Source organism: Amaranthus tricolor, chromosome 1 (assembly GCF_026212465.1).
Source record: "Amaranthus tricolor cultivar Red isolate AtriRed21 chromosome 1, ASM2621246v1, whole genome shotgun sequence".
In the NCBI taxonomy this organism is placed as follows: domain Eukaryota; kingdom Viridiplantae; phylum Streptophyta; class Magnoliopsida; order Caryophyllales; family Amaranthaceae; genus Amaranthus; species Amaranthus tricolor.
The window spans coordinates 37,170,841-37,187,868 of record NC_080047.1 but is presented as its reverse complement, the minus strand read 5'-3'; the positions used below and the strand labels follow the sequence as shown (position 1 = coordinate 37,187,868).

Below are 17,028 nucleotides of genomic sequence, written 5' to 3'. Positions count from 1 at the left end.
TGTTGGTTCATTTGATGCTTGGATTGTTTGTTCATTTGTTGGTAATTCTGATGCTTGTGTTGGTACTGTTTTTGCTGTTGTTTGGTGAAAATATTTTTCATCATTGATGCCTAAGTAAAATAAGATGACTTCAAACATGGTTTTTTCAACCTTTGTATCCAAGTAACGCCCTCCTTACACTCAAATAATCTGGAAGTCTTCCTTCCCTTATAAGTTTGGTCTTATTCATGTGTGGAATAGTATATATACCACCCAAAATTTTTATCACCTCAATTTTACATGCTTGTAATGTGATCCAAACAAATTTCAAAGCATTTGGTTATAAAGACTCAAATGTAGATTTTACAGCCTTCACCAATTGTGAATAATTGTATGCTGATTTTTGATGTTGCCATGCTTGTATAGATCTAAAAAAAGCCTAAGTCCAAGACATTCATGTCTGGAGAAATAGGGGGCTATTGGACTAAATGAAAGCTAAACCCCTCTAATGTTGCTGCCTCCCTAAAGCCTAAATTATCATCTAAAATGTGTGGCTTATCATTGGCTTGTTGAATGTATATTGTCTTGCTTGCTCCTTCTAGCCATTTGCTTCTTATTGATAGTAATATCTTTTAAACAATCAATCACTAAGAAACAATCCTATCCCTCATGTGATTCTTAGTGATTGATTGTATGAGTTTGGTCTCTGTCTCTCCCCTCTTGCTGTTCTTTGAGCTCCTCTGAGCTGGTACGTGAGATATAAAAGGAAAGATTCATATCTTTCCATCAAAGATTAGTTGACCATCATTTGAAAATATTGGTTTGGCCACTGCATATATGAACATGATTTTGGGCACTTATCATTTTGATTGAATTTCGCTATGTGGCTCTACCTCCCCAAGTGTGAGATAATATGTTTGTTGTGTCCTAATATGGTAAAATAGCTTCTCATCTTATGAAACTATGTTTGACATGTTATTAAACTTAAAATTGTTTCTTTCATCATCTTAAATGCAACTTGAAAGACAAAATATTAACCTCTCAAGGTTGTTTTTGTCATTTAGTAATGGTTTAATTGCATTGGTGTGTTTTCGAATGAACTTCTTCTTCTTCTTCTATCTCCATATTATGCTTTGACTAACACCCATAGCCCTTGCTACTGCTGTTTGAAGCTTTTTCAAAGCCTTTAAACTTAAAGATGATTTCTGACCTTAATTTCTTTCCAATCCTTTTACTATTCACATTTATTGGAAACGAATTTTGTTGTTGTTGCTTAACTTGTCCCCATATTCTTGATATGATCTTCCAGTTGAGTTTGTGCTTATTTGACATTTCACCCATTACTTCATGTGTTGGCTTCCCTTTATTGTCGATAGACAAAAATAACTCATGCATTATTTGTTTCCTACTATAATTATCTAATTCTTTTGATCTTTCCATTTTAATTGAACTTGAACTAATAAATAATGTTTGTTGATGGAGTTAATAAATGCGGTTGTCCCTTATATAAAGGGAGTCTTCTAGTGCTTCTGTTTTGTGGCGCCATTAAGTTGGTTCTATTTTGCCATTCTGAAATTTTGGTGAATAACTTGTTCATTGATAATTGTTGGTTTTGTTTTATGCTGGTTTATGTTGTGGTTCCAAATTTGAAATTTCGGATATTTGTATGTTGTTTGGGTTGTTGGTTTTGTGAAAATTTGTTCTTTATTTGGGAAAAGTTTTCAAATTTAGATGGCTTTATTTTAAAATAAAATTTGTTGTGTTCTTTAAAAGATTTAATATCCACATGCGCATGTGGCGTGAAGGTTGTCAACTTCTCATTATCGATTGTCAACCAAAAAATGTTGAAGAAATCAAGAAAGAATCGAAGAATTAGTTTAATTTAATTTTTTTAATGTGTACCCATTATAATTTTTGTAATTTAGGTGAAGAATATTTGTAATTTAAGGTAGAAAATATAATTTAGTAATTTTAATGGGATGGAAAAAAAATTTCAAATTTTGCTTTCAAATTTGATTGAATTGAAAAAGAGCTACTTTAATTATGAAAAAGGAGGAAAAGGTTAGCAATGAATCCAATCTTTTAACATATCCCAATATCAATTGCAAATTTTGAAAAAAAAAACAAAAAATAAATGGAAAAGGAGGTTAGTCGCATGGATCGTGCGATTGGACGGAGTCGCGTTTCACGCGACTGAACCGCAGTCCACTCGCGCGTTTTGTGCGATCCAGCCGCAATCTAGTTGCGTGCATCCCTTTATTTGCAAAAATGAGACAAAGGTTGCATTTTTATTGAATAAATGAAACGTTGACCCTTTATTTAGAGATAGCCAAAAGGTTGGTTTTTAGAAACAATTTTTTCTGATATTAAATGCACAAATTCAAAAAAACAAAAAAAAAGGGAAATGGGGAGGGGGTCGCGCGACCAGACCGCGGCTGGGTCGCTCAAAACACGCGAGTGAACCGCGGTTAATACGCGACCGAGCCGCGGTCCACTCGCGTGTTTTGTAACCCAGTCGCGGTCTGGTCGCGCACAACCCCCTTTCCTTTTATATTTTTAACTACTACTTATTACGTGATATCCTCACTATCCTTAAAATGTATACCTAACTCAAATGTGACAAGTAAAGAATATAGCAAGGAGTATTTCTTTGTATAGACCTTTAGAGTTTTGTAGTTATAGAATTGTTTGTAGGGTTTTTTTTGAGTTTGACTTATTTTTAATGGAATGTTATTGAAATACTTTGGGTTGAATTTATGATTTTTAGTGTTTGTAGAGTTAGGGTATTTGTTTTGGGGGAAAAGGTTGAAACTGATGGCATTTGAAATGGTGAGTCACATAAATAGGCATACAACAGCCTTAAAGCTTCGAAATTAACGTTTTGCTAACGTTTTATGTGCAAAAAGGTCACGGTGGAACAATTTGGTAAACCTCAGGTTTACCGCATGGATTTTTTAAAAGTTTTGGTTATAACGTGGAAAGCCTCAAATTTCAGGTTTACCACGTGAAATTTCCCAAAAATAAATAAAATAATACTTTTAAATATTAAGGTCAATTTTTTTTCTCTTGTATTAAGAGTAGTAGCAAGTAGTTGCGAAATACACAGTTGTACTAGTATAGTAGGACGAAGTAATGGTAATAATAAAAAAAGAGAAATTCCATGAGGTAACCAAAACTTTTTAAAAACTCACGCGGTAACACTGAGGTTTGACAAAATGTTCCACGTGACCTTTTTGCACCAAAAACGTTAACAAACGTTAAAGTCGAAGGTTGAAGGTTGTTATATTCCTTTTTATTTGGCTATCCATTACAAATTTCATCAGCTTTCACCATTTTTTCCCAAATCATAAACTCTGACTCTACCTTTTTTCATTTAAATTACATTTTTTACTCAAATTTCAAACCCTATTTTTTTTCAATTTTTCATCTACTATAAAATTAAAATTCCATTGTGCTTAAAATAAAGTTTTTTCGAAATATTTATTCAAATTCACTTGGAAGTAACAACGAAGTGATTTGAATTAATGCAAAAAAATGTAAATTTTATTCCCCCAAGGAGAACCTAAACTTACTTACATCCAATTTTACTTGAAGCAATTACATTTCTTTGCTCTAATTTGAAGAAGTATTTTGAAAAAAAATTCATTTTAAGCACAATGGAATCTTAATTTTATAGTAAACGAATAATTGAAAAAAGTAGGATTTGAATTTGGAAGAAAAATGTAATTTGGAAAAATATGTTAAAAGCTGATGAAATTTATAATTGATAGCTTTAGGCTTTGACTTTAACATTTGCTAATGTATTTGATGCAAAAAAATCACAGTGGAACATTTTGGCATACCTCTAAATTACCTCTTGGATTTTTAAAAAAATTTTAATTATTAAAAACACCCAAAACTTCAGAATTGCCACAGATTTCCTTAAAAATAATATAATAAGTAAGATGAAAAAAAAAGGAAAATAACAATAAAAAAACCTAAGGCTACACGTATAAGCCTTACTCTTCAACTCTCTTCCTATTCATCCTCCCCTTATCTCTCCATATGCTTTCTCTGACCCAAAAAGGGAGACCCAAATCAAGTACCTCACCAACTCAATCCCACCCGCGCATCCATGCCACCACCACTGCCATCGCATGCCTGAGCCACACCACCATCCATAACAACAAGCAACTGCCTACCAACTGGGCACCAGCTCCTGCGGCCAAGCCTCACCGACGACCAACTGCTGCCTCCCAAGCAGCTACGCGACACCAGCGCAACATTCCATCCCGTCAGCCAGTTACCCGTCTTGCTGCTAACCTTCGCTCTTTTATTCATTTAACCTCATCTTTATTCTATAACTTGTGTTCCTCCGTTTAAATGGTACTCTTTCTTTTACCTTATCTCAGTTTATTGTTCTTATTTTGATTTTTTTTCCATGTTCATTTCAATAACTCTAAGTTCCGTGAATTCCTCTGTTTTTGATGAAACCCCTAGTTGTTCTTCAATTTCTTTAATCCCAAATCAAATTAGGGCTTTACTAAATTGAAGACTTTTAATTGTTTCTTCAATTCCATTGACATCAAATTAAGTTAAGGTTAGTAAAATTGATGTCCTTTCACTATTTTGCAACTTGACTACTAAGTCTAATTAAGCTAGTTTCGATACAGCCATTGGAATTTTGCTCAATCACCAGATATAGAAAAGCTGCTCCTTCGTTATTCGCTATCTCGATCAAAGTTCATCTTGAGGTACACTCCCACCAAATTGAATTTCAAGCCTTTGAATTTAAATGCTATATTTATTTATTTCCTAATTTATTTTGAGAGAAGTCTTACTTTTTGGAACAAGTTTGCAGCGGAAGATCGATTATGATCAACTTGTTCACTCGCACAACAAATCAGACAATTTAGAACAGACGTTTTCTTGATCAGATTGTCTGTTTGGGTTTGATTTCTAAGTAATCTTGAATGACTACTTATCCCTGGAAAAGACACTGATTCCCCTTAGGAATGCAAGGCCTAATTCCTCACAATTCTCTCGATGATCAACGTGATCTTGGAGAAGTATGAATCTCTCACGGATTGAATACACTCAACCTTTGCAAGACAGAAATAACAAAACAGAAACAATACTTGTTCTCTGAATGCTCAATTAACTTTGATGAAAGTTCATGATTGATTGATTGAAAACTGAAAAAACTCCCTTTACAAAGTGGAGGAGAGCCTTATTTATAGAATTGGCTTCCATTTCTAAAGGCTATACAATCAAGAAAAGGCGCCTAAAATCCTAACAACTGTTCCTTATTACTATGTATGCATATTTGGGAACACCAAGCTGTACCTTATTATTTGGGAACACCGAGCTGCTCCTTATTCTTCCTCTTCCAGATACAGAACTAATATAGAACTATGCATGCTGAAGACCTGGTGGCTGTTCCCATAATTGTTCCACTTTTTAAGAGAATTATACTACATTGTTGGGTTTTTAGTTATGAAATTGATGATTGAAATTGAAAATTGAAATGTAATTAGTCTTATTTCCATTTAGGTTTATTGAGAATGTTTTGAAGAAATAGGGAATGAAATTGAATTGCTCTTGAGATAGTGATACATAATTGGAGATTTTAGTTTTGACTTGAGAACATGAAAGCTAATTGGAATAAGGATTTGCAGTAGACGAAGTTGATCATCAATTGGGATCATAAATATGAGTTTGAACATAAGTTGATACTAAGAAGAATTGTATGAATGTGAATTTAAATAGGAGTAGTAAGAAGCTACCAAAGTATGCATCAATACATTGATGTATGTATTGGGATATTAAAGATAGGTCGTGATATTAGAAATAAAATCTATTATGATGAATCGGAGTATGGATTTAAGGTTGATTAATTGTATATGAATTTGATTTTGTAGGCTTATTTTACTTCTGTGATATGCGTTGGATATAAAATTGGAAATGCGAGTTCAATTCTAAATTGAATAGGTGGAATTGATCTTGGTTACTTTGGGCTATGATTTAAGTTCATTTAATTTGAATTGTTAAGGCAATTTGTGTATATAGCTCATGAGCTGTATCATTTAGTTGGAAGTAAGAGTTGAGTTTGTTCAATAAGGAATTTTGAGTCAATTTGAGCGTGGGTGTTATAATTGGAATTATGGAGTTGGCTGGAATTAGGTATGTACTTAGACATGAGATTAATTGTGTTGAGTGATTCTTGGAGTTAGAACTATGTTAAGCGGTTGGAAATGATTACGAAATATATTTTGAGTGATTAAATTAAATAATAGTTATATGCGTACATTGTTCATATGTATTATTCTATTAACAAGTATCTTTTTGTTATTATTAGTTGTATGTGAAATATGAGAAAGAATAAAAGAAACAGTGAATAAAGAACTAAGAACTAACGATATTTGAGATAAAGGGTATTGGGTAAGTAGAATGTGTGAGGAAATCATTTGAATACTAAAGACTTAAATTATAAAGAATTTATAAACAAGTATGAAGCAATATCGTTATAAAAATTAAAATTAAGTTATGAATAAAGAACTCAAGAAAACAATGTTGTTCTTTGAGTCATGATTAAAAGATACAAACAAATGTAGAACTACAAGAAAGCGAAGGATTTCACAAAAGACAATAAGAAAAGTCTAAGGTCGGTGCTGCAGGGGAATACTAACTTTATTTTTTCGGCCAGTCGGCTTTCCGGTGGAATAGAATGTGTCGGTCCACCTATTTGGACAGAATCCAATCAAGGGCGGTGGCATTGTTTATGACCCCGTTGAGAGTGGATGTTCATGTAATCTTTCCACTTTAGGAGATATTGTATTCTTAATAGAAAAAAATGTGTCCTTGTGATCTCTTCAAATTCCTCCCCTCTGTTTTTGTTATCCAAATAAGAAATTCTCCATCCTTTTTCCTTCAATTTCTCTTTATCCAAACACAGTGTAAAAGTGGGCAATTGAACTGCAGTAGTAACTTGAGATCTAGTGAGGTTAGTAGATGATATTGGTTAGATTAGAAGAAGGTGAAAGGCTAGAAAAATATTGTAGAACATATTTTCATTTATGTACATCACTTGTTTTATTTCTGGAAACGCCACTAGACGTAGACAACTAGTATAATTAAAACGTTGGTGAACGTAAGTTTTCTTTTTGAAATATGAGAATTCGACGTTGACAATTAGTATGAATTAAAACGTTGTTAAATATATTTTTTTATTTAAATTGTTGACATTTTTTTATTTTTTTGAATCTGACACTGCTTCTTATCACTTTGTCCAATCTGGAGATAGTAACAACAAAAAAGATCACCGTTAACAACTGCCACAGGGTACAATGACTGGAGCTTTAACACCTGCTTACCCAATTTTAATCCAAAGGCTCCGGCACAATACCCAGAACCGGATTCATATCAACTGTATGGAAACTGATACATTCGCATACCTTCCGTTTCGAGGTAACAGAAATCAGGCAGTGCGAATGATGGTTACCCGTAGACAGTTAAACACTACATTTTCATTGGTGGCAATAGTGACAATCTATCAGGGGATGATATCAGAACCAGTTACAGCAGTGGAAAAAGCAGATGATAAACAAGAGGATGAGGGTGTGTTGGACACAATAAAGTCATTGTTTGATCCCAATGAGAAAACAAAGTCAGGTAAAGTGTTGCCTAAGGCTTACTTGAAATCAGCAAGGGAAGTTATAAAGAATCTTCGAGAGTCTTTAAAGGAAGATCCAAAAGATAATGCCAAATTTAGACGAACTGCTGATTCTGCAAAAGAATCTATTAGGGAATATTTGATCAACTGGAGAGGCCAGCCAGCTCTAACCAAGGAGGTATGTGGTTGCTTTATGAATAGATACATTACATTACTGAATGCAGAAATCAGGTTTTGATTGCTGCTAAATTGATGATTCTTTTTGGATGAACTTTTATTACAACACTTTGCTTTGTTAGATACATTTTCTGAAGCTTTTAGGGGTGTACATTCAGATCATTGGTCAAGTTTTCTGGGTCACACTCCCTCCATCTCATTAAGTGTTCCATTTCCTATTTAGAAAGCTATCTGTTAGCCCTAGCTACATTTTCGTTAAATTTGTGCTGAAGGAAATGTCTGTGCTGAGATGAAGGGAGTTTTATTTCAGGTCGTACATGAGTTGGTATGTTAATACGATATCTTTTATATGCTCGAGAATATTATCCGGACATCTCTGGATTGGTTAAAAATTTGACCCACTTCAACACCTCAATAAGTTTGGGTACCCATATGTCTATTGATCTCTGATTCGGTATATGATTGGCCTCTGTACAAATTGTATGCTCTCGGAATCTATCAATCTGGTCTCTGTTTCAGCATACAATTGATCAGGAATGAATGAAAAAACATGTTATTGGCATGAAAATTGAGGATATGCTCGTAATTTAATACAGAAGTGCATTATGATAATTCTATGCAGCTTTGGACCTAATTGATCTAATTAGATATTGTCTTAAGTTGTGTTCGAAAACAAGCAATAGTTCCCAAAACAACATTAGTCAATTCATAGAATTATTCTGCAGCTGTTTTAAGCCTTGGTAGTTGGTGCATCTTAAAGGCAAAAGCGTTCATTTTACTTGGACATTCACTTCAAGCTTTAATGTTGCAGGAATCTTACATAGAGCTGGAGAAAGTAATAAGATCCCTTGCCAGCTTTTATGCAAAGGCAGGTCCATCAGCTTCACTCAGTGATGAAGTCAAGACAGAGATCTTGCATGATTTAGATATTGCTGAACAATTTTTGTAGCTGCACATATTTTGCCTTGTATAGAATTGGTCTCAGACTCTTTGTACACACTACTCTTTACTGAAAGAGCTGTAACCCTAATCTCCTATTGCACATCTGCAGATTCTCATTGTTCGAACATTCAGTCAGTAATTAAATAGGTTGATTATACAGGTAGTTACAGCATAATTGGCTGTGTTCTTCCTTTGTACTGTATCAATTGCTGTGCAATGTGTTTCTGGCTTTTGAGTTGATCCAGAAAGAGTTAAGTCCAGGCATTCAATAAGAAAATGTAGCTTAATACAATTTCAAAATCCCCTTTGATGTCAAAACAGAGACAATTCAAAGAATCATCTTGTTTCATACCAAATACATTGTTTCAAGTACAGCAGCAAGATTGTGCAACTGTATTAACATGTTCTGATTTACAAAACTTTCTGGGATTACAACAGAATCAAGTATTGTGTGTCTTAAAATATGAACAGATTTCTTTATCATATTCTTTGCCTTCAAACGCCCATCATCAACAAATTTTACATCCAAAAAATTATTAGTTTGCTGATGCTCGCTGATGAAGTGTCTTTTGGAGGATAAGCACACTGGAATTTATTTTTGCGTACATCTCCTATGATGCTTTTGTCATCACGAACGCGAAAGAACCCCTTTTGAACTGGTCATACAAAAAAATACAACTGACACTTACTCTTCTATCGACAATCCTAATCAAAGTGCATAGATACTGCATACTATTGAGCCTCTTGGCAACAGATTAGTTCTGGTACCACTGAAATTGAAGGTGACAGGGAGACTTGAAATGAATTGGAAGAACATATTTGGGGACTCAGGTATAAATTTTTAGACATAAGAAAATATGATAAGGCAGCTATATTTTATTTGCACGCATATTACAAACCTGGGCACTGTCCCTGCACGACGATGGTCATACTCTGTAGCCTGCCTAAGAGCCCTGGCAAAGGCCTTGAAAGTTGCCTCAATGATGTGGTGAGAATTTTTCCCAGCAAGCTGCTTTGAGAAAAACAAAGTTACTATAACCCTTCAGCCTTTGCTCAATGAAATGAAATTTGAAAATAAAATAGACTTTAGAGCAAAGGACTAACATAACCTGCCTCAAATTTTACTAAAAGAAATGATAAAGATGAATGACAAATAATAAGACAGGAGTGTTCATTTAAATCGTATGATGAAACCACTCTTTCTCAACCAATAATTTAGGAAGTTAATTCTGAGTTCAGACACAAACAATTCAATATTTATGCATTACCCGTGTCCAAACAATAGTATGTATGATCATCATCTAATCTGCAGCAAATATAAGCAATTAAGTAAACAAACCTGCCGAATGTGAAGTGTCATGCCCGAAGTATTCACCAAAGACTGGAAAAAGTGCTCCACGAGCTAAATAGAGAGATCCAATAAGTTATATGTTTCAAATCAATTCATTAATGCAAGAAAGCTCAAAAGAATTTCATACAGCCAGCCAAAACCAAACACACTCAACACTTCTATGTCGTATTGGGCCACTCATCTTTATTTGATCAAGTCACTTCAGTTTAGATAAGAAAAGAAAAGACTCAGGTCGTATAAGTAACATTAAGTATGTGTTAGATATTATAGAAATGTCAACATTTAAAATGCACCAATTAAACAATTAATCAAAAATATATGCAGCATAGCAATAATGAAAGCAACGAATATAAGAAAGCCATTTTGCAAAAAGTTTCACTATAGAAATACTAACTCACAAAATCAAAATCATAATCATAGCAGATGAACGATAAATTCAGAATGAACGACAACTGTTATTAAAAAAACTCAAGGACTTTAAAAGATGAATACCAACTCAAAGAACTTCAGAAGATTACTGTGATTAGAAGATAGCAGATGAAATACTAACTTGCCAAAAACTCAAATGAGATACAAGTTCTAGCAGTTTCGAAAGTCTTGAGACTTAAACCTACTTTAATTCCCATGCATGTTAGCAAACAATGCCTATACTTCCGACCTAACTGTCTAAAATACAAGTATCGACTTTCTGATATAATAATTAATTGAAAAGCTTTCACAAGAACATATTTAAAAGTAACCTGGGAGTCATATGTCCCCACTCTCTCAGTCGGTATTTGTAGATCATAGCTCAAGTGGGGTCTTCCGGATAAATCCTGAAGAAGAAATAAACACGTGAGAGATAAGATCATAAAAGCAAAAAAGGAAAAAAAATTTAAAAAAGAGGCAACCTACAGGAAATTGAAGCTACAAAATGGAAACATAATTCGTACTCATTGACTGACATTATGTCATCACCATTCCCAGGAGAAATTTTGTTCTATTGAGATTGGCTTTGCTATTATAATTTATAGATACGGAAATTCCCAAGTATGATCCCAACTAACTTCGGTCTGCTCAAGATGATTCCAAGCATGGTTTATCTCAAATAATTCTAACTAAAAAGGTTGCCTTCTTACAATGATATTGCAACATGTTGAAAATAATTTAGCAGGTCATGAGGCCACATCACAATTTGTAACTACCCAACTTTTCGAAGACGAGAAATTTTTCTCTTTCAATACCAAAAATGAACAGAGAAGTAGAGGCCACATCACAATTTGTAATTAGTATCAAGTAAGTACTCTTACATTGGAGTTTTTCATGTTTATTTTTCTAGTAGATATAAAATTGTACTTTTGTTTCCTACATTCCCGAAACTTAAGTTATCATTTCTTGTTTCCATTTTCGTTTCTCACATCGGATCTAATTTTGTTCAGTGCAACATTGACCACCACCACCACATCGGTCCGAAGAAGAGCATGATAAAGCCTTTCTTACACTTGATGTGGAAGGAGCTATCAAGGAATTGGTAAAGAAGAAAGATTTTTTAAGGTAGACTTGAAATTCCTACTCCCAAAAAGTTGGAGTTGAATAAGCAAAAGCATATATATATATGGTGGAAATAGGCAGCACTTAAGATGTGCACCTTTTATGTGATAGGCTAGGATGTGGGAAAGTGGATGTCATGAAATTAGGAAACTTAACATGTTATGTTTACAAGAGAAAAATGGGTTAGAGATAGGGCCAAAACGATAGTAGGTGAAGTATAGGAATATAAATTGTGATGCTAGGGACAATATAGAAATTTCGAAATGGAGTTGGTGTCATTATGGATAAACAAACATCTAAGAATGATATAGAGGTATGCAAGAAGAATGATAGGATTATAAGAATGAAATATGTATGTGGTAAAGCGAAGCTCAATGATATAGTGCAAAATACTGAATGAGAAGCTCTATATTAGAGGTGATTTGAATGGGCACGTAGGAGTATGTCGCAGTAGCTACGAAAACTTTCATAGAGGTTCTTTCTATGGAACTAAGAATACAGAGGGGAGTATCATCCAACCGATATGGAAAATAGAAAGTTGAAGCTTTTGAGACTTAAAAAGAGAGGGAGGAAGAAAGATGACCCGGAGGATGAGTAGAAAAATATATGAAAGATCTAGACTTAGAAAATCGGAATGAATGGAGAATAAGAATCCATGTGGGTGATCATTGAAAAATGATATATTCGTATATGTAGCGAACCTCAGGCTCTGGCATTGATTGAAATTCAATCAAATATAGTCAAATGTCTAATTGCAGTCTTGGATGTATCTCACTCGGTCTTAATTTTAAATTGCCAATTGTATGAGATTGTTTTTCTCAAAACCTAGCATTGAAGGTGTTGCAAGTTTAGATCTATATATGAGAAATAGAGTATATATCATGAGAGGAAATGAGAAGAGCTTATTATAATACCACTTTTATAGTCCATAACAAATAAATGATAAATTGAGGCATTTTCTCCCAATTTAAGGAGGCCGTGAAAGAATAAAAATATCCTTGAATTATAAGATGAGCCAATGTGTGCATAAGAAGGCTCTTCACATTTATGTGTAAGTAACCCTAAATTTTGCTCAAAAACATGAAATATGTGTCATTTATTTTGAAATTTCCCAATGTGGTACATGAAGCTTAGTTTTGAATAGGGTTGGAAAAGATTCTCAAAAAGAGTTAACTCATTTACATCTTCCTTTTATTTCGTTCGCTTCAAGGTTAATTTTCAACACTACGTAACATCATCTTCAACCAACCTATATGCCTATACTACAAAACTTATAATCAGCACATACTAGAAAAGGCAGCAACATCTTTCATTACCCCAATGCCATTAAGTGGCTCCCACCTTAGGTGGGATTTGAGGGTTGGATGTACGTAGCCTAAGTACCTAACCCCTATTAGAAAATACACTAACAAAGTGGTTGGATCTGAATGACCCTTGAGAGGAAACATCAAGTGCAACTTAACATAAAAACAAGTGCACATGATTTAAAGAGTCATCTTCTTATAGGTCATCATAATTCAAAATCAAATAATTATAAATCTTTGGCCCCATGAAGTAAAGGAATTTATTGCGAATGTAGTAAGTGGTAACAACACATGTAATACTAAATAATAAACAAATAAAAATACAAATATTATAACCTATCTAGTCTCAAACTGATTGCTACGGTTTATTCAAGTCCAAGTCAAACTTAATTGCACTATTAGAATGCATATAGCTTCCATAAACATTGACTTCATAAGGAATCACAATTTTAAAGGGTTTTTTTTCAAAGCTTTCTAGGCTATGCCTCTACATATCTATTGCATATATCTATTGCATCTCAATTCATGGCCTATAGGGTGAGGGCACATGATTAACACTAATTTTGATTTCCATGAGTTAGTTATATATAATTGCCAACACTAACACTTGGAAGTGTCTCCTTCCATCATTGCACTAAGGCAAAATTAGTGTTAATTGTTGCATAATTAAAAAAGAAACAATCTATTATCAACTATAAGTCATTGCCAAACCAAACTCAATGTGAATTTTCTGGCTTGCTAGATCACCAAGTCTAAGCTCACAATATCAATAAGACAGTATATACATTATGTTAGGATAAGAGGAAATGGGGGAAAGGAAGGGAGAAAATGGAGGATTGCATTACGCTCATTTGGATATTAATAGAAAAAGGGAGGTAAATGGAGGACGGGGACTTGGAAGAAAAAGATCCTTGACATTATAAACAAAACAAATCCTTGGAACAATGGTAAGATTTGAAAGGAAAAACACATTAATTTTCCCTCCCTTCCTTTCATTTCCCTCCCCTTCCTTCCCCTTCCATTTTTTCCTTCCAAAATGTTATCCAAACATAGTGTTAGTGAAGTTGGATTCATCCACAGCCCAAGGCATAGTCTGCTAGCTCCACATTTATAGAAATACACAAGATACTAAAAGCACATTAGCTCCAACATACCAGTGAGACATGAATCAGAGCTTCATCCAGAGGAGCAGAGAAGTCACCAAATCTATTAATTCCTTTTCTATCACCAAGGGCTTGCAGCAAAGCCTACATCAAGAAAACAAAATGTAAAAAAATCAAACTGGAATTTCACTTAAATCTTGTTGAACCAGTCAGCAACTTAATCGAAACAGATTATTTTACCAGGTTCCGATTGTGACCATCTAATAAAGTAATCCATAATTAATCAAGCATAACTAATTGGCTAGCATCACTAACTATAATAAGTACCTAGTATAAAAAAATGATTTAATCAATGGAAGGCAGGAAAATGATTAATACGCAGAATAAACTTAATCCGTATTAAAATATTTGCATACCGTTCCAAGGGCAAGTGCAACATCTTCATTAGTGTGATGATCATCAATATGAATATCACCAGTAGCTCTCACATGTACATCAAACAGACCATGTGAAGCTAATTGCTACATACACAAAACCAATATCAGAAACGTTGGGAACCAACCCACTTAAAAAAAACACATGACAAAGAGAGCGAGTGAAGTTACTAACATCTAACATATGATCCAAGAAAGGGACTGAAGTGCTGCTATCAGTAATGCCCACACCATCCAGGTTTATCTCCACAGACACATTTGTCTCCTTAGTTACTCTCTTTACTTTGCCTATTCGACCTACTCGTAAAATGCACAAATTCAACTTTTCTTCAAAAAACGTCAAATAAATTATTAAAACTTGTTACTGAAATGCTTTGATTTCTACGCCCAAAAGAAATGCAGTGATTCAGCAACTAAATTCAATATCAATATACCAGTGACTTGAGGGGCAGAAGCAGTAGTAGGACCGTTGACATCAGACGATGAAGCTCGAGTAGAGGTGATGGAGTTCATCAATCTGAGATTGTTGGATTTTCGTTCAATTGAGAAAGATAATTCAGCAGGGAAAGGATTGAGATTGATCGAAGAAACCCTAACATTGGGGTTTAACAGCTGCGGACTACCAGGAATCCAGAGCGCCATGAAAAACAACAAAGACCACCCGAACCCAAAATAGAAAGTGTCACCGATTTTTTTGTATTTAAAAGTATTATCTCTCTATACAATATACTAAAACAAAACATCGCTGACATAAGCAACTTAAAAAATTAATAAATTGTCAATCTTTTCATGAGATTTTTTCCCTCCTTCAACCAAACATGATGTCATTGAACAATGATGACTATAAGAATCTTAAATGTTAAGCATGTTTATAAGATAATTAATTTGACCATCATCTAAAACTTTTGAGACTATAACATTTACTATTAAATTTGAAAAACAATGTAACAAAAATAGTAGCATATAACAAAGATGCACAAATTATTATCTTTGATATTTAATTTACAAAGCACCATTGATTTATATTTATTTAAAAAAAACATTCATTCATTTACAAATTAATTATATTACTTTTAAATATACATTAAAAAAATTCACTAAAATGCTAATTATATTATAGATAAAATTTACAATGGCCCACTGCTTTATCATTATTATACTGATAACTATAAAATAAAGTTTGAATTTTATTTTTCATGAATGTAATAAAATGTGTATTAAGAAATAATTTATATTAATGTAATATTATGTTGGACTTATTCAATTTATTTGTTTTTTACACCAAAATGAAAAAAAATCCGTGCATCGCACGAGGATTATCTAGTTACTTATTAATATTTTCCCTTATTATTGTTTTTTCAAAAAAAATACTCATTATGCATCAAAGGGAAAAATAATTTCCTGAATACAGTCCACGTAGGACGGCCTATTTTTTTAAAATGTAGTCAACTAAAACCGCTTTCTAATATAGCGGGTTATGTGTTTAAGTAGAACCGCTTCTTGGGATAGCGGTTTAATGCTTGGGTTTTTTCCAACTTACATCAAATTAGTGTACATTAAACGTTTCACAACCTGCATTAAAATAATTAAACACTCCATGTTACATAGCAAATAAACCAACAATCACCTCTAATACTCAAAACATCATCCACCATTGTTTCAAATAAATAAAGAGGATGAATGTACACATTAATTATGAAAATAACGCATATATATTTCATAACGACCATCAAGAATAATACATAAGTTGAATATGTACAATAGTTATCCCAAGTCAAGTAATCTAGATTCCCTGACCCCGTTTGCTGCATGCACCGGTTGTAGAGGTATGTGTTGACTCATCATCCTTTGTGATGACATCAAGAGTAGGTGCTCGTTGATGACTAGCACACTGATATGTCAAGATCCGATTAGGAGGCGATGGATGTGGAGGAGTGGACACAGGCAATGGGGGAACAAATGGCGACATAGCTACTGTAGATGATGATGGAGATCCCGAAGATCGACCTCGACAAGATGAACAACCAGATCCTTTTGAAGAACCTCATGAAGAACTACCTCTGTGACAGAACCTCTAGTAGAAGGAGTGTGCAATGTGTCATCATCAATGGCAGTGGGATGGGTGGGAATTAGGTAATCATACCCCGTCTGACTTAAGACCTCCGTCAACGTCGTGTTGATGGAGCCCAAGGTCTGAGTACATAGGCGATACCCCACACCAACAGGAAATGCAGAGGCCCCGTGTATTGCGTCACTACACTGTACAAAAACCGATCTTTTGCGCTCAACCTGCATATAAATAATAAATTTTATAACAATTACATGTACAGAATAATATTTTTGAATGTTGAAAGAAAACTTACCAATATTGTGGCAGTGGGATGATAGTGCGATGCTGGCTGTGCAAATGTTGGGTTTGTGATGCGCAATATCGTGATATGCCTATACCACGCCATATACATACCCAAGCTATGACCGGTGCAGTTCTCTCCTTGCACCATAACGCTTTCTCGATCATTCCATGCATCTACGTGTGATCGATGTCGAACCAGGAAGT

General features: G+C 34.0%; 2 protein-coding genes across 11 annotated transcripts; one reads left to right on the top strand and one right to left on the bottom strand.

Moving 5' to 3' along the window:
* Positions 1 to 3,983: 3,983 nt before the first annotated feature.
* On the top strand, positions 3,984 to 8,939 carry LOC130815962 (photosystem II D1 precursor processing protein PSB27-H2, chloroplastic). Of its 9 annotated transcripts, none has more exons than XM_057682572.1 (5): positions 3,985 to 4,344; positions 4,459 to 4,558; positions 4,632 to 4,712; positions 7,299 to 7,808; positions 8,619 to 8,939. In XM_057682572.1, exons 4-5 carry the CDS (start codon positions 7,305 to 7,307, stop codon positions 8,754 to 8,756), a joined length of 642 nt encoding a protein of 213 aa, XP_057538555.1. In that variant the 5' UTR covers positions 3,985 to 4,344; positions 4,459 to 4,558; positions 4,632 to 4,712; positions 7,299 to 7,304; the 3' UTR covers positions 8,757 to 8,939. The 9 variants fall into 9 exon arrangements, with proteins under 9 accessions (XP_057538500.1, XP_057538555.1, XP_057538532.1 ...); XM_057682549.1 differs by having other exon boundaries at positions 7,262 to 7,808; XM_057682541.1 differs by having other exon boundaries at positions 3,986 to 4,344; positions 7,258 to 7,808.
* A 46-nt stretch (positions 8,940 to 8,985) lies between these two features.
* Positions 8,986 to 15,153, bottom strand: LOC130815949 (imidazoleglycerol-phosphate dehydratase, chloroplastic-like). 2 transcript variants are annotated; one of them, XM_057682507.1, is made up of 8 exons: positions 14,906 to 15,153; positions 14,647 to 14,768; positions 14,454 to 14,558; positions 14,089 to 14,181; positions 10,841 to 10,915; positions 10,089 to 10,151; positions 9,649 to 9,758; positions 8,986 to 9,405 (listed from the first exon to the last, which is right to left on the bottom strand). In XM_057682507.1, exons 1-8 carry the CDS (start codon positions 15,111 to 15,113, stop codon positions 9,378 to 9,380), a joined length of 804 nt encoding a protein of 267 aa, XP_057538490.1. In that variant the 5' UTR covers positions 15,114 to 15,153; the 3' UTR covers positions 8,986 to 9,377. The 2 variants fall into 2 exon arrangements, with proteins under 2 accessions (XP_057538490.1, XP_057538481.1); XM_057682498.1 differs by having other exon boundaries at positions 9,014 to 9,519.
* Positions 15,154 to 17,028: the final 1,875 nt, after the last annotated feature.